The 23134-nt window shown below is 52.7% G+C and overlaps 1 protein-coding gene across 3 annotated transcripts; it reads left to right on the plus strand.

The window, feature by feature from the left end:
- The first annotated feature begins 21 nt into the window (after positions 1-21).
- Positions 22-22001, plus strand: CAD (carbamoyl-phosphate synthetase 2, aspartate transcarbamylase, and dihydroorotase). Of its 3 annotated transcripts, none has more exons than XM_016129038.2 (44): positions 78-345; positions 587-726; positions 2553-2682; positions 3550-3692; positions 3839-3980; positions 4141-4312; positions 4515-4700; positions 4886-4998; positions 5321-5466; positions 5739-5870; positions 6022-6255; positions 6380-6601; positions 6780-6968; positions 7223-7347; positions 7522-7652; positions 10185-10297; positions 10757-11001; positions 11190-11436; positions 11777-11875; positions 12189-12413; positions 12496-12678; positions 12892-13110; positions 13365-13532; positions 14141-14323; positions 14455-14559; positions 14979-15218; positions 15458-15539; positions 15811-15977; positions 16130-16294; positions 16436-16567; positions 16786-16987; positions 17349-17539; positions 17636-17776; positions 17989-18090; positions 18514-18610; positions 19221-19265; positions 19369-19538; positions 19649-19723; positions 20184-20396; positions 20577-20702; positions 20885-21040; positions 21125-21226; positions 21434-21528; positions 21637-22001. In XM_016129038.2, exons 1-44 carry the CDS (start codon positions 264-266, stop codon positions 21737-21739), a joined length of 6678 nt encoding a protein of 2225 aa, XP_015984524.2. In that variant the 5' UTR covers positions 78-263; the 3' UTR covers positions 21740-22001. The 3 variants fall into 3 exon arrangements, with proteins under 3 accessions (XP_036080239.1, XP_015984524.2, XP_015984523.2); XM_016129037.2 differs by having other exon boundaries at positions 80-345; positions 19366-19538; XM_036224346.1 differs by lacking the exons at positions 19221-19265; positions 19369-19538; positions 19649-19723; ... (4 more) ...; positions 21434-21528; positions 21637-22001 and adding an exon at positions 18884-19148 and having other exon boundaries at positions 22-345.
- Positions 22002-23134: the final 1133 nt, after the last annotated feature.

Raw genomic sequence — 23134 nt, forward strand, 5'->3', positions numbered from 1 at the left:
CGGCGTAGACAAGGACCTCCAGCCCCCGCGCCGCCCTGGCCCCGCCCCCTACGTGTCGGCCCCACCCCTCACGCCGTCTGCGGCCCGCGCCGCCGCAGTCTGCAGTCTCCCATCCTTTTCCGCCGGGTGCTTGCTCCAGGCACCCGCGCGGTTATTAGCCACGTGGACCGAGTTTGGGCGCACAGTTCTCACGTGGTTCCAGCATAGGCGGAAACTTGGGCTTCCAGCTTCTCTGCTTGCCCACGTCTCTGAGCTGCGTTCCCATGGCGACCCTGGTGTTGGAAGATGGGTCGGTCCTGCGGGGCCAGCCATTTGGGGCCGCTGTGTCGACTGCCGGCGAAGTGGGTAAGCAAGCCCGGGCCGGCTGCCGACCTCATCCCACTCTGCTGCCCCTCTCTGCCCAGCCTGCCCTGCCCAAACCCCGCCATTTTCCTGCTGGCACACCCCTTCCCCCCATTCGGCTCCCTTATACCCAGCCCAGGCCCTTTGATCTCTCACCGTCAAGGCAGACTTTTCTGGGGCGTTCTCACCGCGCCGGTCAGTGTTCCGAAGGATGCCCTACCTGAGCCCTGCCTCTTTTTTGCAGTATTTCAAACCGGCATGGTCGGCTACCCCGAGGCCCTCACTGACCCTTCCTACAAAGCACAGATCTTAGTGCTGACATATCCTCTGATCGGCAACTATGGCATCCCCGCAGATGAAGTGGATGAGTTCGGTCTCAGTAAGGTAGCCACACCCAATGCTTTCTCTACCACCCGTATCAAATCAGTAATTATTAACTGTTAGTGAAGACACTGACATTCTGCTAGGCATCCTGAGGTGAACGAACATACCGAAGCGATAAAACAGGTACTGTGCAAGGCTCGTTAAGTACCTTGAGAGGCACAGTGCTGAAGGCCAAGCCAGAGTCTGGGCTCTGGTGAGGAACCAGTGAAGATTTTTTAGCTGCAGAGTCCTGTGATTGGAGGAATGCTTTCAGATTAGTGGGAAAGGGACTAGAAACTGGGGTCACAACATTTCCAGTGACAGTGGGACACCCTTCCCAGTTCACCTACCAAACCAGTGAAGTTGATTATCATCTTCTACACCTAACTTTCTTTCCTTGATTCATTTTCCATCACTTTTCAGTAGAGTTCCTACCTCTAGACAAGAAAACTCAGTTTCTTCCCACAATGAGGTTTCTGCTATCCCTCCTCCTCTGGAATTTGAAAACCGGGTTGTACTCTGAGAGTTCAAGTAATAAAATAAATCAACACAAGTTAATAGTAGAAATCATTATAGCCTAGGTGCAGTATTTCTCAAACTTGTTTTGTCTTGATCCAGGCTTACCGAGCCTTTAATTCTTAATTTGCCTTTCCAGTCACCCTGACACTTGGGAAAGAGAACTCTAGATAAGGGACACACTTGTTATTCCTGGAAAGGACCATTCTTCATCACAAACCTATAAATACACCACATTCTAGTTTTTAATGTAGTACCTTGGTTAACATGTCAGTATTCAGCTTTGTCAACTGTAAACACAAAATTGATTTTATAAAATTGCAAAATTGAGGCTCTGACAGAACCGAGATGAGCAAAGCCTCCTAGAGAGCCACCAGACCACCATGGATGCTTCTGTGCCACGTGCATTGTGCACAGATTTGTCCATCTGCAGATTAGTCCTCCTGGCCACAGAGGGTTCTGCCACACTAATCTTCAGATCTCTAAAGAACAATCTCAGTATCCATCTTGCTTTAAACCTTCCACCACTAAGCATTTATAATTTAAATATGCACTCCCTCCTACATAAATTACCTATTTTTCTGTTTAGTTATTAAATGTTTATCAGCTGGGTAACAAATTTGTGTTATCTTTTTTTTATGATAAACCCCTATGAAGGGGAGTGTATAATCATGTTTAGCATTATTGAACCTTTTATTTAGTAAGGTATTGTGTACCTACCTGTCTTACCCTGCTTTTACCACACTCTGTAATTATGATCTTGTTTATTTACATGTTACTTTATTAATTTTTATGCTCCCTAAGTAGCAAATTAACATGTGGCACAGGGACCTTGTCTTTTTTCATGGTCACTACCTCTACCCCAGCACTCAATGTTTATTGACCGCTACCGGGTATCAGTTACCTTGCTCTTGAGGAGTTCATAGTTGTCTGAGGAACATACATAAACACATTCATATTACCACGTAAATAGCAAGAACAATGGAAATGAAATGAACTTAGGTGAGCTGTAAGGAAGAGGCACAAGCTGCAGTGGGTAAGTCAGGGTGGCTTCATGGAAGGGGGATTTGTGATCTCATTTTTAGATAAAGGAAAAGGAAGGAAAAAGGAAAATATCGTTTTTAATGATTAATTAGGCACCCTGGGCCCATGTGTTCAGTGCTTTATATGGGAGACTGCATTGCTTGTAAAGGGCAAAAGCATGAGGTGCTTAGTGTGTTTAAGGAATGACAAGTCAATCAGTGCGGCTGAAGTATAGGTCTATGCCAGACAATGGGAAAAGACTACGTAGGGAGGTGTGCGGGCTCCTCATGATCTCCTTCCATCGACAGTGGTTCGAATCCTCGGGGATCCATGTGGCAGGACTGGTAGTGGGAGAGTGCTGCCCCACGCCCAGCCACTGGAGCGCCACCCGCACCCTGCACGAGTGGATGCAGCAGCATGGCATACCTGGCCTGCAAGGTATGGCGCAAGCACAAGGGTGTTTGGGCAGAGCACAGGTGCCTGAGTGGAAAGAATCCAGAGCAGATCTCTGTGCACTATTGAGACTTGAGTCCAAGTGTGCGATGGAATGTATCTTGTTTGGAAGGTTTCGATTGAAGTCTGGGGCAAGGAACTTAGCTCTTGCTGACATGGAAAATTTCAAACATACAGTAAAAGAGAATAGTATAATAAACTCCCAACTTCTATAGTTATCAACTCAGGGCTAAATTTATTTTATTACCACTGCTATAACCCCAGATTATTTTGAAGCAAAATTCAGACATCGTGTCATTTCACCCATAAGTAGTTCCATATCTATGAAAAAGGAATCCTTTTTAAAACATGACCATAACAACATTATCATATCTTTTAAAAAATAAACAATAATGCCTTAATATCATTAAATATTCAGGTAAGGTTTAAAGTTTTTCCAGTTATCTATTTTTTTTCTTTTTCACTGTTTATTTGAATCTGGATCTAAAGATCCATACGTCACATTTGGTTGATATGTCTTTTTAATCTATGGGCCTCTTAACCTATTTGGCGAAAACAGGTCTGTTTTTCTTTAGAGCATTCCACAGTCTGCATTTTGTTGACTACATTCCTATAGTGTCCTTAAGGGTGTTCTTTTCCTCTAAACAGATCTAGAGTCATGGCGCAGTTCATTTGTAATATTTCTGGCAAGAATCCTTGATGGTAGTGTACCTCCATCAGGATGGCCTAGGATTTTGATGCCTATAGAACAGCTGTGTATGACTCGGGGCTCTGGAATGGAAGTGCTCCTGGAAGTCTCATGCATGGCCGAGCTAGGGGAGTGTGATCTCTCAGAGTGTGCTCTTTCGACAGGAGTGGACACTCGTGAGCTGACTAAGAAGTTGCGAGAGCAAGGATCTCTGCTGGGAAAGCTAGTTCCGGAAGGGACAGAGCCTGCATCCCTGCCATTCTTGGACCCCAATGCCCGCCCCCTGGTCCCAGAGGTCTCCATTAAGGTACAGAGGAGGCAGAGTGCTGCATGCTGTAGTACAGCCGCCGTACGCTCGAGGGAGAAGTAGAGAAGGCCTCAGAACTGGGGGTAGGTGTGCGCATATCTGTACCTGTTGATCACAGCCACCAATTGTTGCCCTTTGTTCCTCAGGCACCATGGGTAGTCAATGCAGGGGGTACCCCTCGGATCCTCGCTTTGGACTGTGGCCTCAAATATAATCAGATCCGATGCCTGTGCCAGCGTGGGGCCGAGGTCACTGTGGTACCATGGGACCATGAGTTGGACAGCCGGGGTGAGTAGCCACAGACAGATGGCATGGGTGGGAGATCCGTCCCTACAACATGAGTCGTAGGGAAGACAGTGGAGATCAGGGCTTCGGTCTAACAGTAACGGCTGCAAGTGTGTCTCTAGTTGAATACTGGTTTTGATGTCATCTTTTCTGCCCACTCCAGAATATGAGGGTCTCTTCCTGAGTAATGGCCCTGGTGACCCTGCCTCATATCCGAGTGTGATATCTTCACTGAGCCGTGTCTTATCTGAGCCTAATCCCCGGCCCGTCTTTGGGATCTGCCTGGGACACCAGCTGTTGGCCTTAGCCATCGGAGCCAAGACTTACAAGATGAGGTGGGACTTAGGGGGAGAGGAAGAGTCCACACTACTGACATGAGGGTTGTGGAGTCTTAGGAATGGGGAGAGAGTTGGTATTTATTAGTATTGAAACAGGAGAGGGGGCTGGTGAAAATCCTAGATTCAATAAGAGTTTGGTTTGGTTCATGTGAAGGGGGTGGGTGAAAGGGGCCTGTGACTCAGCTGCTTCTATCTCTAGGTATGGAAACCGAGGCCATAACCAGCCATGCTTGCTGGTGGGCTCTGGGCGCTGCTTTCTGACATCCCAGAATCACGGATTTGCTGTAGAGACAGACTCACTGCCAGCAGGCTGGTTTCCTCTCTTCACCAATGCCAATGATCATTCCAATGAAGGCATTGTACACGACAGCCTGCCCTTCTTCAGGTGAGCCTGGGTGATTCTGGCAGAGTGACTGGATGTGCACAGCTTCGAAGCCCCCTGGGACTTGGAGATCCAAGAAGTAAAGCGTAATAGTGGGCCCCAGTCATCTATCCCTCTACCCACTTCCAAGGCTGCCAGTGCCCAGGCCAGTGCTGATGACAGGTTTCATGTCCTAATCTCTTCAACAGTGTCCAGTTTCACCCAGAGCACCACGCTGGCCCTTCAGACATGGAGCTTCTTTTTGATATTTTTCTGGAAACCGTAAAAGATGTCACAGCTGGGAACCCTGAGGGCCAGACAGGTAAGCACCTGAGTAGAACTGGGTTGTAAAACCAAGAACAGGGCTGGCTCCAGGATGGGCATAAGACTGACATGCCCCAGGAAACTGATATATGCTTGGGAGGTTAAGGGGATGGGGTGGAAAGGCAACCAAGCCAAGATGGTTCATTTATGCTTCTGTTGAAAGGAACTCCTGAGTCGTGAGTCCTAGGTTCTGATCCCGACTCTGCTACTCATTAGAGGCATGACATTCTAGATTCTTCTGTAAAGTGAGAGGGTTAATCCGGATGATCTCTACGGTCTCATTCAGCTCTAATAGCTTATGATTTTCTTTACCTCCGCAGTTCGAGAACGGCTGGTCGAGCGCCTCTGTCCGCCTGGGACTCCTGGCCCCGGCTCTGGGCTTCTGCCACCACGGAAGGTTCTGATCCTGGGCTCAGGGGGCCTCTCCATTGGCCAGGCTGGGGAGTTTGACTACTCAGGCTCTCAGGTAAGCCATGTCCATCCTGCGCCTCTGGGTACATGACCCTCAGGAATGGCGGAAGTCTTAAGGAGAAGGGCTAAGGCATGAACACTAGTCGTAGGGAGGAAATGAACAAGGAAATCTGGGGAATGTGCAGAAAGGCGAGGTGCTAAGGAGCAGAAGTTGGTTGTTAGGGACTAAGAGTACAGAGAGGAAAGAAGAGAAAAAGAAATGCCCACCGGGGACTCCACAGCCTTGCTTCTGCAGTCGAGGCTGATGGGCCGTCCTTGTCCACGTAGGCGATCAAGGCCCTGAAGGAGGAGAACATCCAGACATTGCTCATCAACCCCAACATTGCCACAGTGCAGACCTCTCAGGGGCTGGCCGACAAGGTGTACTTCCTCCCCATAACACCTCACTATGTAACCCAGGTGAGGCGGGGCTGAGGAAGGGAACCCAAGTGGGCAGGCAGGGGTCGGGGCGGGGGGGTCAGGGGCCCATGGTTGCCCTAGGTTTCTAAACCTCTTTGATCCGTCCCCTGACCAGGGTCCCGATGCCCGTTATGCCTCTCCCCTCCCTCAGGTGATCCGTAATGAGCGCCCGGATGGCGTGCTGCTGACTTTTGGAGGCCAAACAGCTCTGAACTGTGGTGTGGAGCTGACCAAGGCTGGCGTACTAGCACGGTATGGTGTCCGGGTCCTGGGCACACCTGTGGAGACCATTGAGCTGACTGAGGACCGACGTGCCTTTGCCTCCATGATGGCAGAGATTGGAGAGCATGTAGCCCCCAGTGAAGCAGCAAATTCCCTTGAACAGGTTCGCGGGGCGGTTGGGGGGAGGTAGAAGGGTGTTTATATCTTATTTTCTCTGGGCCCAGGACCCTCTGCTCAGCAGGCAGTCAAGGCCTGACCTGTTTGTTCATCTCTTCTGCTCACTGCAGGCCCAGGCAGCCGCGGAGCGACTGGGGTACCCTGTGCTGGTGCGTGCAGCCTTCGCCCTGGGTGGCTTGGGCTCCGGCTTTGCATCTAACAGGGAGGAGCTCTCTGCTCTCGTGGCCCCAGCTTTTGCCCATACCAGCCAAGTGCTGGTAGACAAGTCCCTGAAGGGATGGAAGGAGATCGAATATGAGGTGGTGAGAGATGCCTACGGCAACTGTGTCACGGTAAGTGCTAGAGGCGGGGCAGGAGTAGTGTCAGGCAGCATGAGCTCTTGTAAAAGCAGAGGCCAGGGCTGATATCTTTGAGGGTTCAGTGTCCCTCAGACCCAGAGGCAACATGACCCTGAGATATAGCCTCCTGACTCCCTTTGGCAGTCACCTCCATGAGACCCTCCCTTCCTAGGTGTGTAACATGGAGAACTTGGACCCACTGGGCATCCACACTGGTGAGTCTATAGTGGTGGCTCCAAGCCAGACACTGAATGACAGGGAGTACCAGCTGCTGCGGCAGACGGCCATCAAGGTGACCCAGCACCTTGGCATCGTTGGGGAATGCAATGTACAGTATGCCCTGAACCCTGAGTCTGAGCAGGTGAGACTTTAGATCCTGGAGCTGATATTTCTTCCATAGAATTTTGAAGCCTCAAGGCTAAGAGGCCTTTTGGCCCTGCAGACACTGGAGTAGAAGCCGGGATTGTCTTTGGTGGTGGTGGGCTGGTGGGTGGGGGTGGGCTTTTGCTGTGCATCCCTTTGGAGAGGGCTTTATTTTCCTGTCTTTCTGAGATCTTTCTTAAAAGGGCCTTCTAGGCCAGTTACCCAGTGACTCTCTGTTCTCTCTCTTTGCAGTATTACATCATCGAGGTGAATGCCAGACTCTCTCGTAGCTCTGCCCTGGCCAGTAAGGCCACAGGCTATCCCCTGGCCTATGTGGCAGCCAAGCTGGCTTTGGGCATCCCTCTGCCTGAGCTCAGGTACAAGGTGGGGGAGAGATCAGTGAGGTAAGAGGGTGGGGAGCTGAAGACAACATTCATGGAATAGGAAAAAGACATTAGCCTGGATATGTGGGAATGGAGAGAGCTATCTGGAATCTCACCCTTTATGTCTCCCACTCTGTCCTTTTGACATCCCCACCTGCTGAATTCCAGGAATTCGGTGACAGGGGGAACAGCAGCCTTTGAACCCAGCCTGGATTATTGTGTGGTGAAGATTCCTCGCTGGGACCTCAGCAAGTTCCTCCGCGTCAGCACGAAGATTGGAAGCTGCATGAAGAGTGTTGGTGAGAGAGACACACCTCTGGAGAACCCTCCCCAGATCACCCCCACGAGGTCCCACTTGTCCCAAGAATCTAGAATATCATAGAGTTAGTTCCCTTGCATGGCCTTTCAGCTCCTATATTAGCAGCTTCTTGAAACATAGTTTCTCAGTGCTAATAGGGACATTTCAGACTAAGATATAGTCCTTACTAGGGGTGGGGATTAAAGGCATCTGGAAATCCATGGCAGAATGCACATGCCACCTCCACTTCCAGATGGCATGTCAGAAACTCTGGGATGGGGCGATAGCCACCAGAAAATCTCATCTGTCTCATACCATTGAGTCACTGAGGTGCCTGCAAAAGGAAAGTGTTGTGGCCAAGTAGAGGGCAGGGCCAAGAGCCGAAAACTAGACCTGGTTGCTACTGTTCCTTTCTTAAGTGACACCAGTTCTGTGAAACTCTGCCCACAGCACTTCATGGCATTTTGCCCAGGGCTGCCCTTAAGCTGTTGGTGACAGTGATGGTTTGTTTTCTGTGCTAGTTTAAATACTGATGTTTGGGAGAAACAATGACTGCTATTTTCCTGTGAACCCTTCTAAATCCAAGCCAGCACCAAGGCAGCCATTCTTAGCATTTCCTTGTCTCTGGGCACTTTCTGCCATTGTCACCGATTAATTTTTTTTTTTTTTTAACGCAATATGTAAGATCAGAGTAGGATATCAGAGACCTCTTTCATAAAAACTAGGAAATTAAGTAGTGAACACTGAATGGGTGTAGTGGTCGGCCTCCACGCAGTGGTGGAGTGTGCTGGAATTGCGTTCACATGCTTCCTTACAGTGTCCTTTTAATCGCCTTAGACCGCTCTCTCAAACATTTCAACCCAGACAAGCGTGTGCATGAACCAAAGTGCCACCAGCTAAGGGTAACAGCATTTTGTTTCATTAAGAGCAATAGTAGCCTTACTTTAGACAAGGAAGTCTAAGCTCAGATTTTATTTCAGAATTTTTAGAAATCTTATAAGACTGCCAAGTTGTTCCTTCTGGAGATGAATTCCTGTTATATGAAAATTATATGAAAACATGGGAACGAAGCCATAATTAAATTGTGGCTAGAAGAAGTGGATTAGCAATAGGACAATCAAAAATTGGTTCCTAAATAAGACATTTCAGTTTTGGCATATATTCAAGTATTTTTGAAATGTGATCTTTGGTAACTTTTTGTAACTTTTATTACATAAGTTAAGATATATGCATCATCGAGAAATAGATAAGATAGTTTAATCAATGAATAATCATTAATCACCTGTAATAATAATAATCACCTATAACCTTGTCACACAAAGACAATATATATAATCATATTAATTTAAGCATATATTTGATTCCAGAATTTTCCTGGGCATGCAAGTAAGAGTATGTTGGGTTTTTCTTTTACCCAAAATAAAACTCATGTAATATAACCACATTATGAAGAAATTAAACAAAGTACTCATAATCCATTTCCTTAACCCTATTAACATCTTGGTGTTTTAAAATTTTTTTAAAGAAATAAATATTAGGATTGTAAACAGAAAAATACAGTCGGTAAGAAATACTTAAAAACCCTAGGAGAAATTGTCAAAGGACATGAACAAAACTACAGAAGAGGAAATTAGTATCCAAACGGGGTTGCAATTCCTCTTATCAGTAAATAGAAATCTAGTTAAATGAGATAACATTTTTGCTTATTAGCAAAAATTGGCTAAAATGATTATACATACTTCTTAGAAGATTGGTTAAACCTGTACTTTGAATTGTAAAGCACACGCTTCTGTAAAGCAATTAATGCTTATGAAGATCAGAACCTATTGCCCCTGTATTTCTGGAAATTTATACTAAAGGCAATCCCCTCACCCCGTAAAAAAAGATAATCCAAAGCACAGAACACATCACAGCCTCACTTAGAATGATGAACACTTCAAAGTTACATGTCCTTCAGTAAGTGAGCAGTTAAATTCTGGTAAGTCATACAGGAATTAAACTGCTGGTCAAGAGGTTACACAGCAATGTGAGAAGATGCTTACAAAGAGAAAAGCAGGGTGGAAGTTGTATGTGTATTATAATCACATATAAAACATACCTGGGGAAAAAATCCAGGAAGAAATACTATAAAGTGATAGTTGTACGTGTGATTAGCTCTAGGTAGATTCTAAGAGTAATGGGATCATTTTCCCATTATCCAGACTTTTTGGTAAAAGTTTTAAGGGATGAGACAGATTCCAGATGGTGTCCTCACAATACGAATAAAGCAAACTAAGTGGATAACCATCAGTGGCTGGGCCACTGTGATAAACTAACATGTTCCAATATCCATGTAGCCTTTTTAGGCATTTTAATGCTATATTCACTAATAAAACCTGAAAATCATAGGGAGAAGAGCTGAAAATTAAAGATTTAATAATGAAACACCATAACTCCTACCACCATGAGTCTTGAGAACCTCCGGGACATTTGACTGTAAACCACCAGCATTCCCGCTGCTCTCAAGACCCAGGTTTACATCCTTTGTCTCCAGGTGAAGTCATGGGCATTGGGCGTTCTTTTGAGGAGGCCTTCCAGAAAGCTCTGCGCATGGTGGATGAGAACTGTGTGGGCTTTGATCACACAGTAAAGCCAGTCAGCGATGTGGTAAGTGGCCTCCCTCCCCCCGGCAATATACCTAAACTGGACCCTGCTGCCCTCTGTCCCCAGCCCCTGAGCATGTCACCCGTAATAGCAGTAGCAAGCTCTATTGGACATTTGCTGTGTTTTCACTTTGCTGCGAATTTTGTGATGACATATTTACCATCATACAGGGACGGATTATTAGGCTTGTTTTTATACACGAAGACACTAACGATTACATAGGTTATAGAACTTGCTCAAAGCTGCACAGGAAGTAAGAGGCAGAGCCAGGATTTGTGTCCAGGTTTTTGTGACTGCAGAGCCTCTGCTGTGGTCTGCGGCTTCCTTTCCTAAGATGATGGCACTCGTGCTCTTGGGCTTTTTGAGGTGCTGACAGTGGATTGGGAACGTGGTGCTTAACACTCCTGCTTCCTACCTCTGCACTATCCTTCCGTATCCATCGGCCTGCCCTCTCCTTACCAGGAGTTGGAGACTCCAACGGACAAGCGGATCTTTGTGGTGGCAGCCGCTCTGCGGGCTGGCTACTCGGTGGAGCGCCTGTATGAGCTCACGCGCATCGACCGCTGGTTCCTCCACCGAATGAAGCGCATTGTCGCGCACGCCGAGCTGCTGGAGCAGCACCGTGGACAGCCTCTGCCCCCACACCTGCTGCACCAGGCCAAGTGCCTCGGCTTCTCAGACAAGCAGATTGCCCTCGCAGTTCTGAGGTGAGAGAGGGCGGTGAGGGCCTCCGGCTGAGCAGTGCGGGGCAGGGAACCTTTGTACCAGCAAGGGGCCTTCAGAAGGATGGGGAGAGTGGGGAGCTTCAGAGCCTCTGACCTTCACCCCTGGGATCTCCCCAGTATGCTCAGTCCATACCCCACTCCCAGGGCCTACGTTTCTGCCCCTTCTCTAGCACAGAACTGGCTGTTCGCAAGCTGCGTCAGGAACTGGGGATCTGCCCGGCAGTGAAGCAGATTGACACCGTTGCAGCCGAGTGGCCGGCGCAGACAAATTACTTGTACCTGACATACTGGGGCACCACCCATGACCTCCCCTTTCGAACGCCTCATGTCCTGGTCCTCGGCTCTGGCGTCTATCGTATCGGCTCCAGCGTCGAGTTCGACTGGTGCGCCGTGGGCTGCATCCAGCAGCTCCGAAAGGTCCGGGAGCTAGACGTTCGTGCCGTTTCCTCTGCCGTTCTGTTCAGCTCCAGCAATCGCCTTCCACCCACACTTAACCCTGGCGTCGTCTGTTTCCCGTTACTCCTTTCCTCTCTTGTAGCACCGCGGGTTGAGTTGGGGGAGCCCCCTTAGGCCATCTTGTGTCCCACACGAGGCTTGTGCCTCCTCTCCAACACTTTGCATCTACTTCTCCAGTATCTACAGTGTCGGCCCTCCTCCCAAAGCTGAGGTGCTGCTCTCTGAAGTAGGGGCATTGGCTTAGTTTCTCCCTGCTCTTCCTCCCACCTAATTGATAATATCAGTCCCCTCCCTCTCACAGATGGGGTATAAGACCATCATGGTGAACTACAACCCAGAGACAGTCAGCACCGACTATGACATGTGTGACCGGCTCTACTTTGATGAGATCTCTTTTGAGGTGAGAGGGATGAAGCCTGCCCGTTAGCCTGGGTGGCCAGGGTCAGGTGAGACCTGACTTGAGAACCGCCCGGAGATTTGAGATTTGACTGTGAAGCACAGACATTCCGGGCAGCACTCCCCTGCCCCAGGCCCTCCGTTTTCACGTCCCTTGTCTCCAGGTGGAGTCATGGGCTTCGGACTGGCGGAATGAAGATTCTTCGGAGCTTGTGGGATGTGAGCGGAAGTGGGTGGAGGACGAGGAGCGGTGAGCCAGAAGGCTCAGGTCCCTGACCCAGTGTGTCACCACCCTTGTTTCTCCTCCTGCACTGTAGGTGGTGATGGACATCTACGAGCTGGAGAACCCCGAGGGCGTGATCCTCTCCATGGGTGGGCAGCTGCCCAACAACATGGCCATGGCTTTGCACCGGCAGCAGTGCCGGGTACTGGGCACCTCCCCTGAAGCCATCGACTCAGCTGAGAACCGTTTCAAGTTCTCTCGGCTTCTTGACACCATTGGTATCAGCCAGCCTCAGTGGAGGGAGCTCAGTGACCTAGAGGTGAGTTGAGGCCTAGTGGGGAGCTAGAGGCTGGAGGATGTCATGGGTGTGACCCTTCCAGCTAAGCTCCCCATGCCCTTAGTCTGCTCGCCAGTTCTGCCAGACCGTGGGGTACCCCTGTGTGGTGCGTCCCTCCTATGTGCTGAGTGGCGCTGCTATGAACGTGGCCTACACTGACGGGGACCTGGAGCGCTTCCTGAGCAGCGCAGCAGCTGTCTCCAAGGAGCACCCTGTGGTCATCTCCAAGTTCATCCAGGAGGCCAAGGTAGGAGGCTGCAGACCAAAAGAAGTCTCTCGAGGGCAGGCTGCCAGCCCTGGAGAAGACTCCCCACTCTGGGGCTACAGAAGTAGGTGGGTGCAGTGGGCTGGGAAGGATGTGTTGTGCCAGGGCACTTAAGGAAGGGAGCATCTTGGGGCAAGTAGGAGAAGAAGTTGCCCCGTGCCCTACGTCACGTGGCCCTTCGTGCTCCCCCACTAGGAGATTGACGTGGATGCTGTGGCCTGTGATGGTGTAGTGGCAGCCATCGCCATCTCCGAGCATGTGGAGAACGCAGGCGTGCATTCGGGGGATGCCACGCTGGTGACCCCACCACAAGACATCACCGCCAAAACCCTGGAGCGGATCAAAGCCATCGTACATGCCGTGGGCCAGGAGCTGCAGGTCACGGGACCCTTCAACCTGCAGCTCATTGCCAAGGTAGGAAGAGGGGGCTGCAGCCCCTCCTCGTTGTGTGCCAGCCCCGGAGTCGGGGTGCCCCGCACTGTCTCCTGCCCTCGTGAGAACAGGCCAGAAGGCTGGAGGGAAGGGGTGATGGCGAGGGCCCGCAGCGTTGTCGGGTTTCTGACAGTCAGTCACCCTGACCCTGTCCCAGGTCGATGACCCACGGAATGGTGAGTGAGGGGAAGAGAGCCCAGCCTGCAGACGGCCTGACTAGTTTCTCTCTGCCCCAGGACGACCAGCTGAAAGTTATTGAATGCAACGTGCGTGTCTCTCGCTCCTTCCCCTTCGTCTCCAAGACACTGGGCGTGGACCTAGTAGCCTTGGCTACACGGGTCATCATGGGGGAAGAAGTGGAACCGGTGGGGCTCATGACTGGCTCTGGCGTCGTGGGGGTCAAGGTAAGAGGGATCGAAACTGAGGTTCACACTCAGTGGTGGGGAGACAGAGAGGAAGAGAGTTCCTTCACCACACACATTATATATCAGTCAACACGTAAACCGAGCATCTTCTGTGGGCAGGACATTGCTGGGCCATAAGGGTTGATAGATGGCCTTTGTCCCTTAAGAGCTTCCGCTCTGTAATGGGACACAGCAGAGTGGATCCAAAAACAAATGTTTATAGAACAGTCTATGATAAAACTACATAGTAGAGATATAAAGAAATGTTAAAGGAGTTTACAGATGAAAGACACCACTTCCAAAAGGAGTGGCCTGGAAGGGCTTCAAGGAAGAGGTGGTATTTGAATTGGCCTTGAAGGATGGTCAGGATGTTTGGTTTGCACAGCTTGTTGAGGAAGTGTTCCAAGGCCAAGGAGTAGCCAAGCGGAAGCTGAGGGAAGACCAGGAGTGTGTTTGGCTGACGGGTGTAGGGCACACATGGAGCAGCAGCCAGGCAGGCTAACCCCGCTGTTTGGGTGGGACCAAGAAGAGGGGACTGTGGCTGCCTCTCCTGCCGAGGGGAGGAGGGCCCCTCATGCCTTAGCCTCTCTTACATCCTGCTGCCTCAGGTGCCCCAGTTCTCGTTCTCTCGTCTGGCGGGTGCTGACGTGGTATTGGGCGTAGAAATGACCAGCACCGGGGAAGTGGCCGGCTTTGGGGAGAGCCGTTGCGAGGCGTACCTCAAGGCCATGCTCAGCACTGGCTTTAAGATCCCCAAGAAGAACATCTTGCTGACCATTGGCAGCTATAAGGTACAGAATCTGGGGAGCCAGGGAAAGGCGGACAGAGGGGTGGGGGCAGATGGCCTTGGCTCTCTGGGCCAGGTGTGACCTTGAAGTGGAAGATGGGAGAAACAACCTGACCCTCCTCCTGCTTGGTTCAGAACAAAAGTGAGCTGCTTCCAACTGTGCGGCTGCTGGAGAGCCTGGGCTACAGCCTGTATGCCAGTCTGGGCACCGCTGACTTCTACACCGAGCACGGCGTCAAGGTACAGGGGCGCCGCGACCTGCCCCACGCCGCCCTTCCTTCCAGGATGTGAAAGCACCGAAGAGTCCTCTCTCTCTCTCTCTTCCTCTGCTTTTATTGTCATTGTACAAATCATGTGCAATCTATGTAGAGCAAGTAGGATGTGCAAAAAAGCCAAGAGAAAAAATCCTTGAGAAACTCTTCGCCACTGTTAACATCCTGACATGTTTTCTTTGAGAATCTCATCTCTAAATGTATGTGTGTGGGGGCTTATACTGCACAGTTCTTGGCAAACAAGTGTAGATCTCTTTCCTGTCAAGAAGTAGACTGCCAGTAGCAAATAGAGGCAGCCCTGCTCCCCACCTTGTGGGTCCCCAGCCTTCTCCTCATGGGCTTCTAGGCCACCTCCCCTCCCAGCTCGGACCTTGTCTTGGGCCACAGGTAACCGCTGTGGACTGGCACTTTGAGGAGGCGGTGGATGGCGAGTGCCCACCACAGCGAAGCATCTTGGAGCAGCTGGCCGAGAATCACTTTGAGCTCGTGATTAACCTGTCGATGCGTGGGGCTGGCGGCCGGCGTCTCTCTTCCTTCGTCACCAAGGGCTACCGCACCCGGCGTCTGGCCGCTGACTTCTCGGTGCCCCTTATCATCGATATCAAGTGCACCAAACTGTTCGTGGAGGTAACCGAGACCTGGGTGCGGGGAGAGGCATAGCAAGAGTTCATGAGGGGAGGAGAGAGAAGCGAGTGTCATGGGGCTGGGAAATCTCGGTGTGAAGCAGCCACGCTAACAGGCCGCGTGGCTGCAGAGAGAGAAGGCGGGCACAGAGAGGTGCAAGCCTGGGTTATGGGAAGCCCAGTCCCTACCTGCAACTCCCAGGGTGCCCTTAAATCAGACCCGACCATGGCTTCCACCTGTAGGCCCTAGGCCAGATCGGGCCGGCCCCGCCTATGAAGGTGCACGTTGACTGCATGACCTCCCAGAAGCTTGTGCGGCTACCTGGTAAGTGCAGCTCTTGGGAGAACCTGGCTTCGGGACACTAGTAATAGCTGGCATAGGGAGCCTGGGCGTGGTGGGGCCCACTCCCCGCCCTGGATTGCATGGCGTGTAGAGGCCCCAGAATCTTTGTCACCCCGAGATCTTTTATTTCTCAGTCCACGGACCACGGCCTGCCACCTCTCGCCTGTGTTTTCTTGCCACCTCAGCTCACATCCCGATGCCCTTCGTGTCTCTTGACTCTTCCTCTACTCTTGCCGCCTCTGTGTTCTTCCAGGATTGATTGATGTTCATGTGCACCTGCGAGAACCAGGTGGGACACACAAGGAGGACTTTGCCTCAGGCACAGCTGCTGCCCTGGCCGGGGGCATCACCATGGTGTGTGCCATGCCTAACACCCGGCCCCCCATCATCGATGCCCCAGCTCTGGCCCTGGCTCAGAAGGTGAGCCCTGCTTCACGGTGACCCACATACCCCCACCAATGTCTCCTGCCCCCGTGAGCCCCGCTCTCTCTGCCCCTCCCCAGGGGCCCAGGCCACTGGCTGCAGGCTGGCATGGGTACCAATGGGTCCTGTCTCATATGTATCCTCTCTAGCTGGCAGAAGCTGGCGCCCGCTGTGACTTTGCCTTATTCCTCGGAGCCTCATCGGAAAATGCAGGGACCCTGGGCTCTGTGGCTGGGTCTGCTGCGGGGCTGAAGCTGTACCTCAATGAGACCTTCTCTGAGCTGCAGCTGGACAACGTGGCCCAGTGGATGGAGGTAAGGGAGTAGGCATGTGGGAGGAGGCGGCCAGACAGCAGTGAGGAGCCAAGAGAGCTCGGTGCAGGCTTTGGTCTCTGATGAGCAAGGAGAATCAAAGGCTTTGCGTGCACACTCCCTGAAAGTTCTTTCTGCCCCCAGCATTTCGAGACGTGGCCTTCCCACCTTCCCATTGTGGTTCACGCGGAGCGGCAGAGCGTTGCCGCCATCCTCATGGTGGCTCAGCTGACCCAGCGCTCGGTGCACATCTGTCATGTGGCACGGAAGGAGGAGGTGAGAGTGCCCCAGAGGCCCTGGTGCTCCTGTTGCCTTCTCAGGAACACCAGGAGGTCAGGGGGGTCCTTGGAGGCAGCAGGGGTCAGGGGAGCCTGGAGCCTTTACCCTCAGCATGTGTGCCCCATAACTTTCTGAGAAGGGATGTTGGCTGCAGGGACTTTGTAGGGCAGGGCACATGGGGAGGCCTCTTCTCGATCTCCCCACTCTCCCCCCAGATCCTGCTTATTAAAGCCGCAAAGGCACAGGGGCTGCCTGTGACCTGTGAGGTGGCCCCCCACCATCTGTTCCTGAGCCGCGACGACCTGGAGCGCCTCGGGCCAGGGAAGGGGGAGGTCCGGCCTGAGCTTGGCTCCCGCCAGGACGTGGAAGCCCTGTGGGAGAACATGGCTGTGATCGACTGCTTTGCCTCAGACCATGGTGAGAGGGCCCAACACATACCTCCTCTGCCCAGCAGGGCCTACGGCCCAGCTCAGGGAACGTGGGCCAGGACTCTGGCTCCGTGAGGACTGACACTTGATCCATGTAGTGCCCCGGCCTCTCATACAGTGCCTGGTCTGTGATAGGTACTGGATAAATGCACACTGAAATAACAAATGAGCAAAATTATAAAGGAGAGAACGTAGGTAAAAGGTCTGGGCCCCAGAAGAAGTCCCTGTTTCCCTATTTTCCCAGGAAAACATCAGCATCAGGGCTGGGAGTGAGGTGGCAGTCTTGGTGGTGAGTGTGACTGCTCAGATATGGAGGCGATTGGTGCTGAGGGTAACGGTTTTTCTCCCAGCCCCCCATACCTTGGCGGAGAAGGGTGGCCCCAGGCCTCCGCCTGGCTTCCCGGGGCTGGAGACCATGTTGCCGCTGCTGCTGACAGCCGTGAGCGAGGGCCGGCTCAGTCTGGACGACCTGCTGCAGCGACTGCACCACAGCCCTCGGCGCATCTTTCACCTGCCCCCGCAGGAGGACACCTATGTGGAGGTGTGGGGGGCGGGCGGCGGGCCGGGGGACTCTCCAGCCCTCGGGATTATTCCATCATGTGGCCTTGCCATAGCATAACCCGTGACTCCTGGGTAGGTGGATCTGGAGCACGAATGGACAATTCCCAGCCACATGCCCTTCTCTAAGGCCCACTGGACACCCTTCGAGGGGCAGAAGGTGAAGGGCACCGTCCGACGTGTGGTCCTACGAGGGGAGGTTGCCTATATCGACGGGCAGGTACGTGTGTGGCCTGCGCCCAGTCCCAGTGGTGACCTCAGCACCATTTTCATCCACCCCGGCACACCCGCGTGCTACCAGCTCCCCCCTCCATGGGCCCCATGCCGGGGTGGGCGCAGGTCCCCCAGGGCATTGCCGGCTTCCGCTCCTTCAGGATCCCAGCCTGGTGCTCTGCCCCTCCTCACTGGCCTGCGCCTGCCTTCTGTCTGCAGGTTCTGGTGCCCCCAGGCTACGGACAGGATGTACGCAAGTGGCCTCAGGGGGCTGTTCCCCAGCTCACAGCCTCAGCCCCTGCCACCAGTGAGATCACCACGGTACACACACTGCTCGGGGCTGGGGCAGGGGTCTTGGGGGTTACATCCAGGGGCAGGGCTAATGGCATAAATATTTTCATGTGGGTTCAGGGTAGGAGGGTCTTCACTTGATAGTTAAAATACCCACCACCTACCTCTCTGTCTACTAGAAAACAACTGTCAGCATAGGAGGCAACATGTGGGAAACAGGCCCATTAACTCAACCAGAGATGTATCTGGGGCCTGTCACGGAGCTAGTACGTACCTCTTAGAGGCCATTGTGTCTGCCCCGGTTGAGAACAGCATAGTGAAAGACAGAGCTATGGGGAGATGATGGAGAACAGAATCCGTGTGCACAGTGAGCACTTTGGCTTTTCAAGAGGGATTGAATTTGAAGAGGGCTTGGACCAGCAGTTTTCAAACACTAGGCCGATGTCTCTCCAGACACCTGAAAGGCCCCGCCGGGGCATCCCAGGGCTCCCCGATGGCCGCTTCCACCTGCCACCCCGAATCCACCGAGCCTCAGACCCAGGTCTGCCAGGTAAGAGAGAGGCCCTGTGATGTGGAGGGCTGGCCACCTGGATTTAGAGATTCATAGGGACGGGCTCCTCTCCCCCGCCAGTGTCCCGGAGGGACTGGGGTTGGGGGCTCAGTGGCCTAGAAACTGATCCAGGCCCTCCCCTCTCGGCACCTCCTCTTTGTCCATTTGCCTTGTCCTTCCTGCCATCCCCTCATCCTAGTCTGAATCAGTCTGCCCAGCATGAGGTAGGCATCCCATAGCTGCTTCTCACAGGCCCTTTTTTGTTGTGGGCAGCTGTGTTCCTCCGCCCGGGAGCTGGGATCCCACAGGGCAGCAGAGCGTGGGGTAAATCCAGGTGGTCGGTTGGTGTGAGCCTGGCCGTTGCATTTCCCTAGGATCCCTTTGCCACCTGGGAGGGCCTCGGGAGGGGCCCGCTGCTCAGCAGCCCCCGTGGGAAATCACATGTGCGTCCCCACAGCTGCTAGTCCTTCCTGCCCTCCCCTAACCTGCTAGAGTTACTGTGGTGTGAGTCGGTTTAACACAGACACTATGATCCGGAGTCCTGGGAGAACGGGGGCTCTTTGCAGACCTCAGCTGCAGACTTACATCTGCCCTGTTGCCCTATTTGCAGCTGAGGAACCAAAGGAAAAGGCTTCTCGGAAGGCAGCTGAGGCAGGTGAGAGACTCCCCTGGAACACATGCTCACCGTGGGGACCTCTGATCTGGCCTGGGTAGGAGGACCCTCTGACCAGCCTCTTCTGCCCCGCCCCTCACAGCAGAGCTGATGGGAACCCTTGATGGCACCTGCTACCCTCCACCACCAGTACCTAGACAGGCATCACCCCAGAACTTGGGGACCCCTGGCCTGCTGCACCCCCAGACCTCACCCCTGCTGCACTCATTAGTGGGCCAACATATCCTGTCCGTCCAGCAGTTCACCAAGGATCAGGTGCCTGGGTGAGGGAGGACGGGGACACCCAGAGCTTTGAGGATCTGGCAAGCTGGGGTTAGGACCTCCAGGGTCCACTGCCTTTCTCGCTGACTTGGGATCTTTCTTAGATGTCTCACCTGTTCAATGTGGCACACATGCTGCGTATGATGGTGCAGAAGGAGCGGAGCCTCGATATCCTCAAGGTCAGGGTCAGGGCTGTGGGCTGAGGGTCCCAGCCCCTGTCAACAGGTGGTCAGAGGGGCCTCCCTCCCTCCTGTGGGTCCAAACTCCCCCCGCACACATCGTAACTCAGCCTTCTCTACTCTGGAAGAGCCTGCTGCTCTGGGTGCCCACGTCAGCTGACTTGTCAGGCCCTGAGCACCAGCACGAGCCCATTCACTGGCCCCTCAGTCCGTGCTGATGCTTTCATGGGGGAGAGCTAGGATGGTTCCTTCTCTCTCAGAATACACATCTTGTTCAGACTCTTACCAAGGGCTTTTGGGAGGCAGAGCCTTTAGTTCAGAGTGACATAAATGGTGGAAATTCAGGTCACGGGGAGGTTCGGGGAGAAGGATTCTCTCAGTATTCCTCTCGTGTAAGCCTGTGTGTTCCCCAAGATGAACACACCACACACGTACGCATTGAACCCTGCCCTCCCGCCAGGGGAAGGTGATGGCCTCCATGTTCTACGAGGTGAGCACACGGACCAGCAGCTCCTTTGCAGCAGCCATGGCCCGGCTGGGGGGCGCTGTGCTCAGCTTCTCCGAAGCCACATCCTCCGTCCAGAAGGGCGAATCCCTGGCTGATTCCGTGCAGACCATGAGCTGCTACGCTGATGTCGTGGTGCTTCGGCACCCCCAGCCCGGAGCAGTGGAGGTGAGGCTGGCCTGTGCACCTGTGCCTTGGGACCCAGGGACACAAGGTTCCTTCTGCTCTCATTTCCTGTGACTACAAATCTCAGATCGGGGCAGAGGGGTGAGGGAACCCGGGAAGAGCAGGACCGAGGCAGGGAGATGTGGAAGGCAGGATTCTCCTTCCTTGTTCCCATTTTCGCAGCTGGCAGCCAAGCACTGCCGGAGGCCGGTGATCAACGCCGGGGATGGGGTCGGAGAGCATCCCACCCAGGCCCTGCTGGACATCTTCACTATCCGGGAGGAGCTGGGGACTGTCAATGGCATGACGGTGAGGGTGGTGGCCTGCCTGGGGACGGTTTGGCAGGGGAGGCAGTTGGAAAGTACTTCCTCTGTTCCAGGGCATGCTGCATTAAGAAGGCTTACATCCTGGTCCTGAGGCTGAAAGCTTCGAAATGGGACGGAGGGCTGCTCAGTCTAGGGGTCCTATTGGTGATCGGGTTTCTCCCCTAGATCACCATGGTGGGGGACCTGAAACATGGACGCACAGTACATTCCCTGGCTTGCCTGCTTACCCAGTACCGTGTCAGCCTACGCTACGTGGCGCCTCCTAGCCTACGCATGCCGCCTGATGTGTGGGCCTTTGTGGCTTCCCGTGGCACCAAGCAGGTGAGATCCTGGGAGGCCTTCGGTCATGGGTCCGGCATGCAGAACCTGGCACTGCATTCACCCTGCCTCCACCTCCCCCTCCAGGAGGAATTTGAGAGCATCGAGGAGGCGCTGCCCGACACTGACGTGCTTTACATGACGCGGATCCAGAAGGAACGCTTTGGCTCTACCCAGGAGTACGAAGCTGTGAGTGTCAGGGCTGAGGAGCAGCCAGGGCTGGAGTTGCCAAGCATCTAGACTCAGCCAGGAAGGCTGGGCCCCAGGAGCTTAGCCAGGGCCCCTCAGTTGTGATAACGTCGTGTGGGTGTGGAGGGAACCCAGGAAGAGCCCAGTCTGTGGCCTTGTAGCCACCCCTGCCCTGAGATGCTGACGGGGCCTCTCTCTGCCTCACAGTGCTTTGGCCAGTTCATCCTCACTCCCCACATCATGACCCGGGCCAAGAAGAAGATGGTGGTGATGCACCCCATGCCCCGCGTCAATGAGATAAGGTGACCTGACGTCAAAATTGTGGATAACCGGGGGCCGGCTGTGGGAGGGCACTCAGTCCTGGATAGGTCATCATGGACTGCGTGGTGACTCTTTTCCTTGCCTTGCAGTGTGGAAGTGGACTCGGACCCCCGGGCAGCCTACTTCCGCCAGGCCGAGAACGGCATGTACATACGCATGGCTCTGTTAGCCACTGTGCTAGGCCGCTTCTAGGGCCCAGCTCCGCAACCTCTTGTCATCAAGCCCAGCCGCTGGGCATGGACTCCGGTGCCCCCCACGGGGGCAGCACACTTAGATGCTCTGGGGTGTCCAGATAGCTTATGTGCTCATATATATGCACATGCATGCAGACCACACTTCAGGCATTGGACTGGACTGGATTTCTCCAGCATGGGGGTCAGCCCTGTCTCCCTTAATTGCACCTCAATTCTGTACAGTTTTTCTACTGATTTAATAAACAGCTTAGCCGCCTCTAGTTTCTGCTTCTTTGCATGTATCCTGGCTTCAGCGTAGGATGCTTAATATAACAGACAAAGCTTTCTTCTAGAAAACGAGAACAGGCAGGCTCTTGCTCTAGCTAGGGCTGAGCTGACGGGCTGGGCATTGTCAGAGTCATAGCTCTTTGGGGTTCTAGGCAGGAACGTGCTGTTCTGTTGGTGCTCTCTGAGTCCTGTGGTACACCGATGCGTGTCCAGCTCTCCTTCCTCAGTTAAGTTGCCCTCAAAGTCCTGACATGAGTCATGATGAGAGGAAGGCTGAGCAGCTGGGTCCCGCCTGGTGAGGGTCATTATCCTGTAGGCCTTTACTCTTCTGCCTCCATCTAGTTAGTCCTCTCCTTCAGTAGCTGAGGTGGCCATTGCAACCTCAAAACCTTGAAATTCTCCAGCTGCCATCACTGCTAAGAGCCCCTCCTATCTACTATCCCTGGGAGCCTCTGCCTGACACTGGACTTTAAAGGCAACTAAGGACAGAGAGGCAGATGCCATGGAGGGCTGAGGAGCACTTTGGCTTGGAAACCCTGGGTTAAGGGCCTGGGGTGGAGTAGCTCATGCATCTTCAGGTTAGGGCTTCTGTGGATCATTCACAGTGTGTAAGTTATTCATGCCAGGAACTTTAGTATCATTAGAGAAATTTCTTGATCCAATAGACTTGAACTTAGCACCCTCTGGGTACAAAACACTGTGTGCAATGGCAATACAAGAATGAACAAGATAATTCTCACCCTCATTTTTGAGGCCTCTTAGTTGGTAAGGCATCCAGTGACTTGTTGATTGAACTGACACACTTTTACACATTATGGTTCAAATGCTCCAACATCATCCAGGAGAAACCTGCTTTATGCGAAGAGCTATTAGCATGTTATAGGGACAGGAAAAGGGGAAGAAACTTTTTTTCTTCAATTTAGCATGAGTGGGAATTTAATATGTTTAATCTTATACCAACTTTCCAATTATCTTGCAGATGAAACTAGCTCATAAAAGTTACTGGGTGGCTTAGTCATTTAGCTAAGGTTCACATACAGGACCACTTGATTTCAAACACGTTTATATTCAAAAAAAGAAGAATAATCATTTTGGGTTTTCACAGCATCCAGAACCAGTGGGAAAG

This window comes from Rousettus aegyptiacus, unplaced genomic scaffold, assembly GCF_014176215.1.
Source record: "Rousettus aegyptiacus isolate mRouAeg1 unplaced genomic scaffold, mRouAeg1.p scaffold_m13_p_7, whole genome shotgun sequence".
Taxonomy (NCBI): Eukaryota; Metazoa; Chordata; class Mammalia; order Chiroptera; family Pteropodidae; genus Rousettus; species Rousettus aegyptiacus.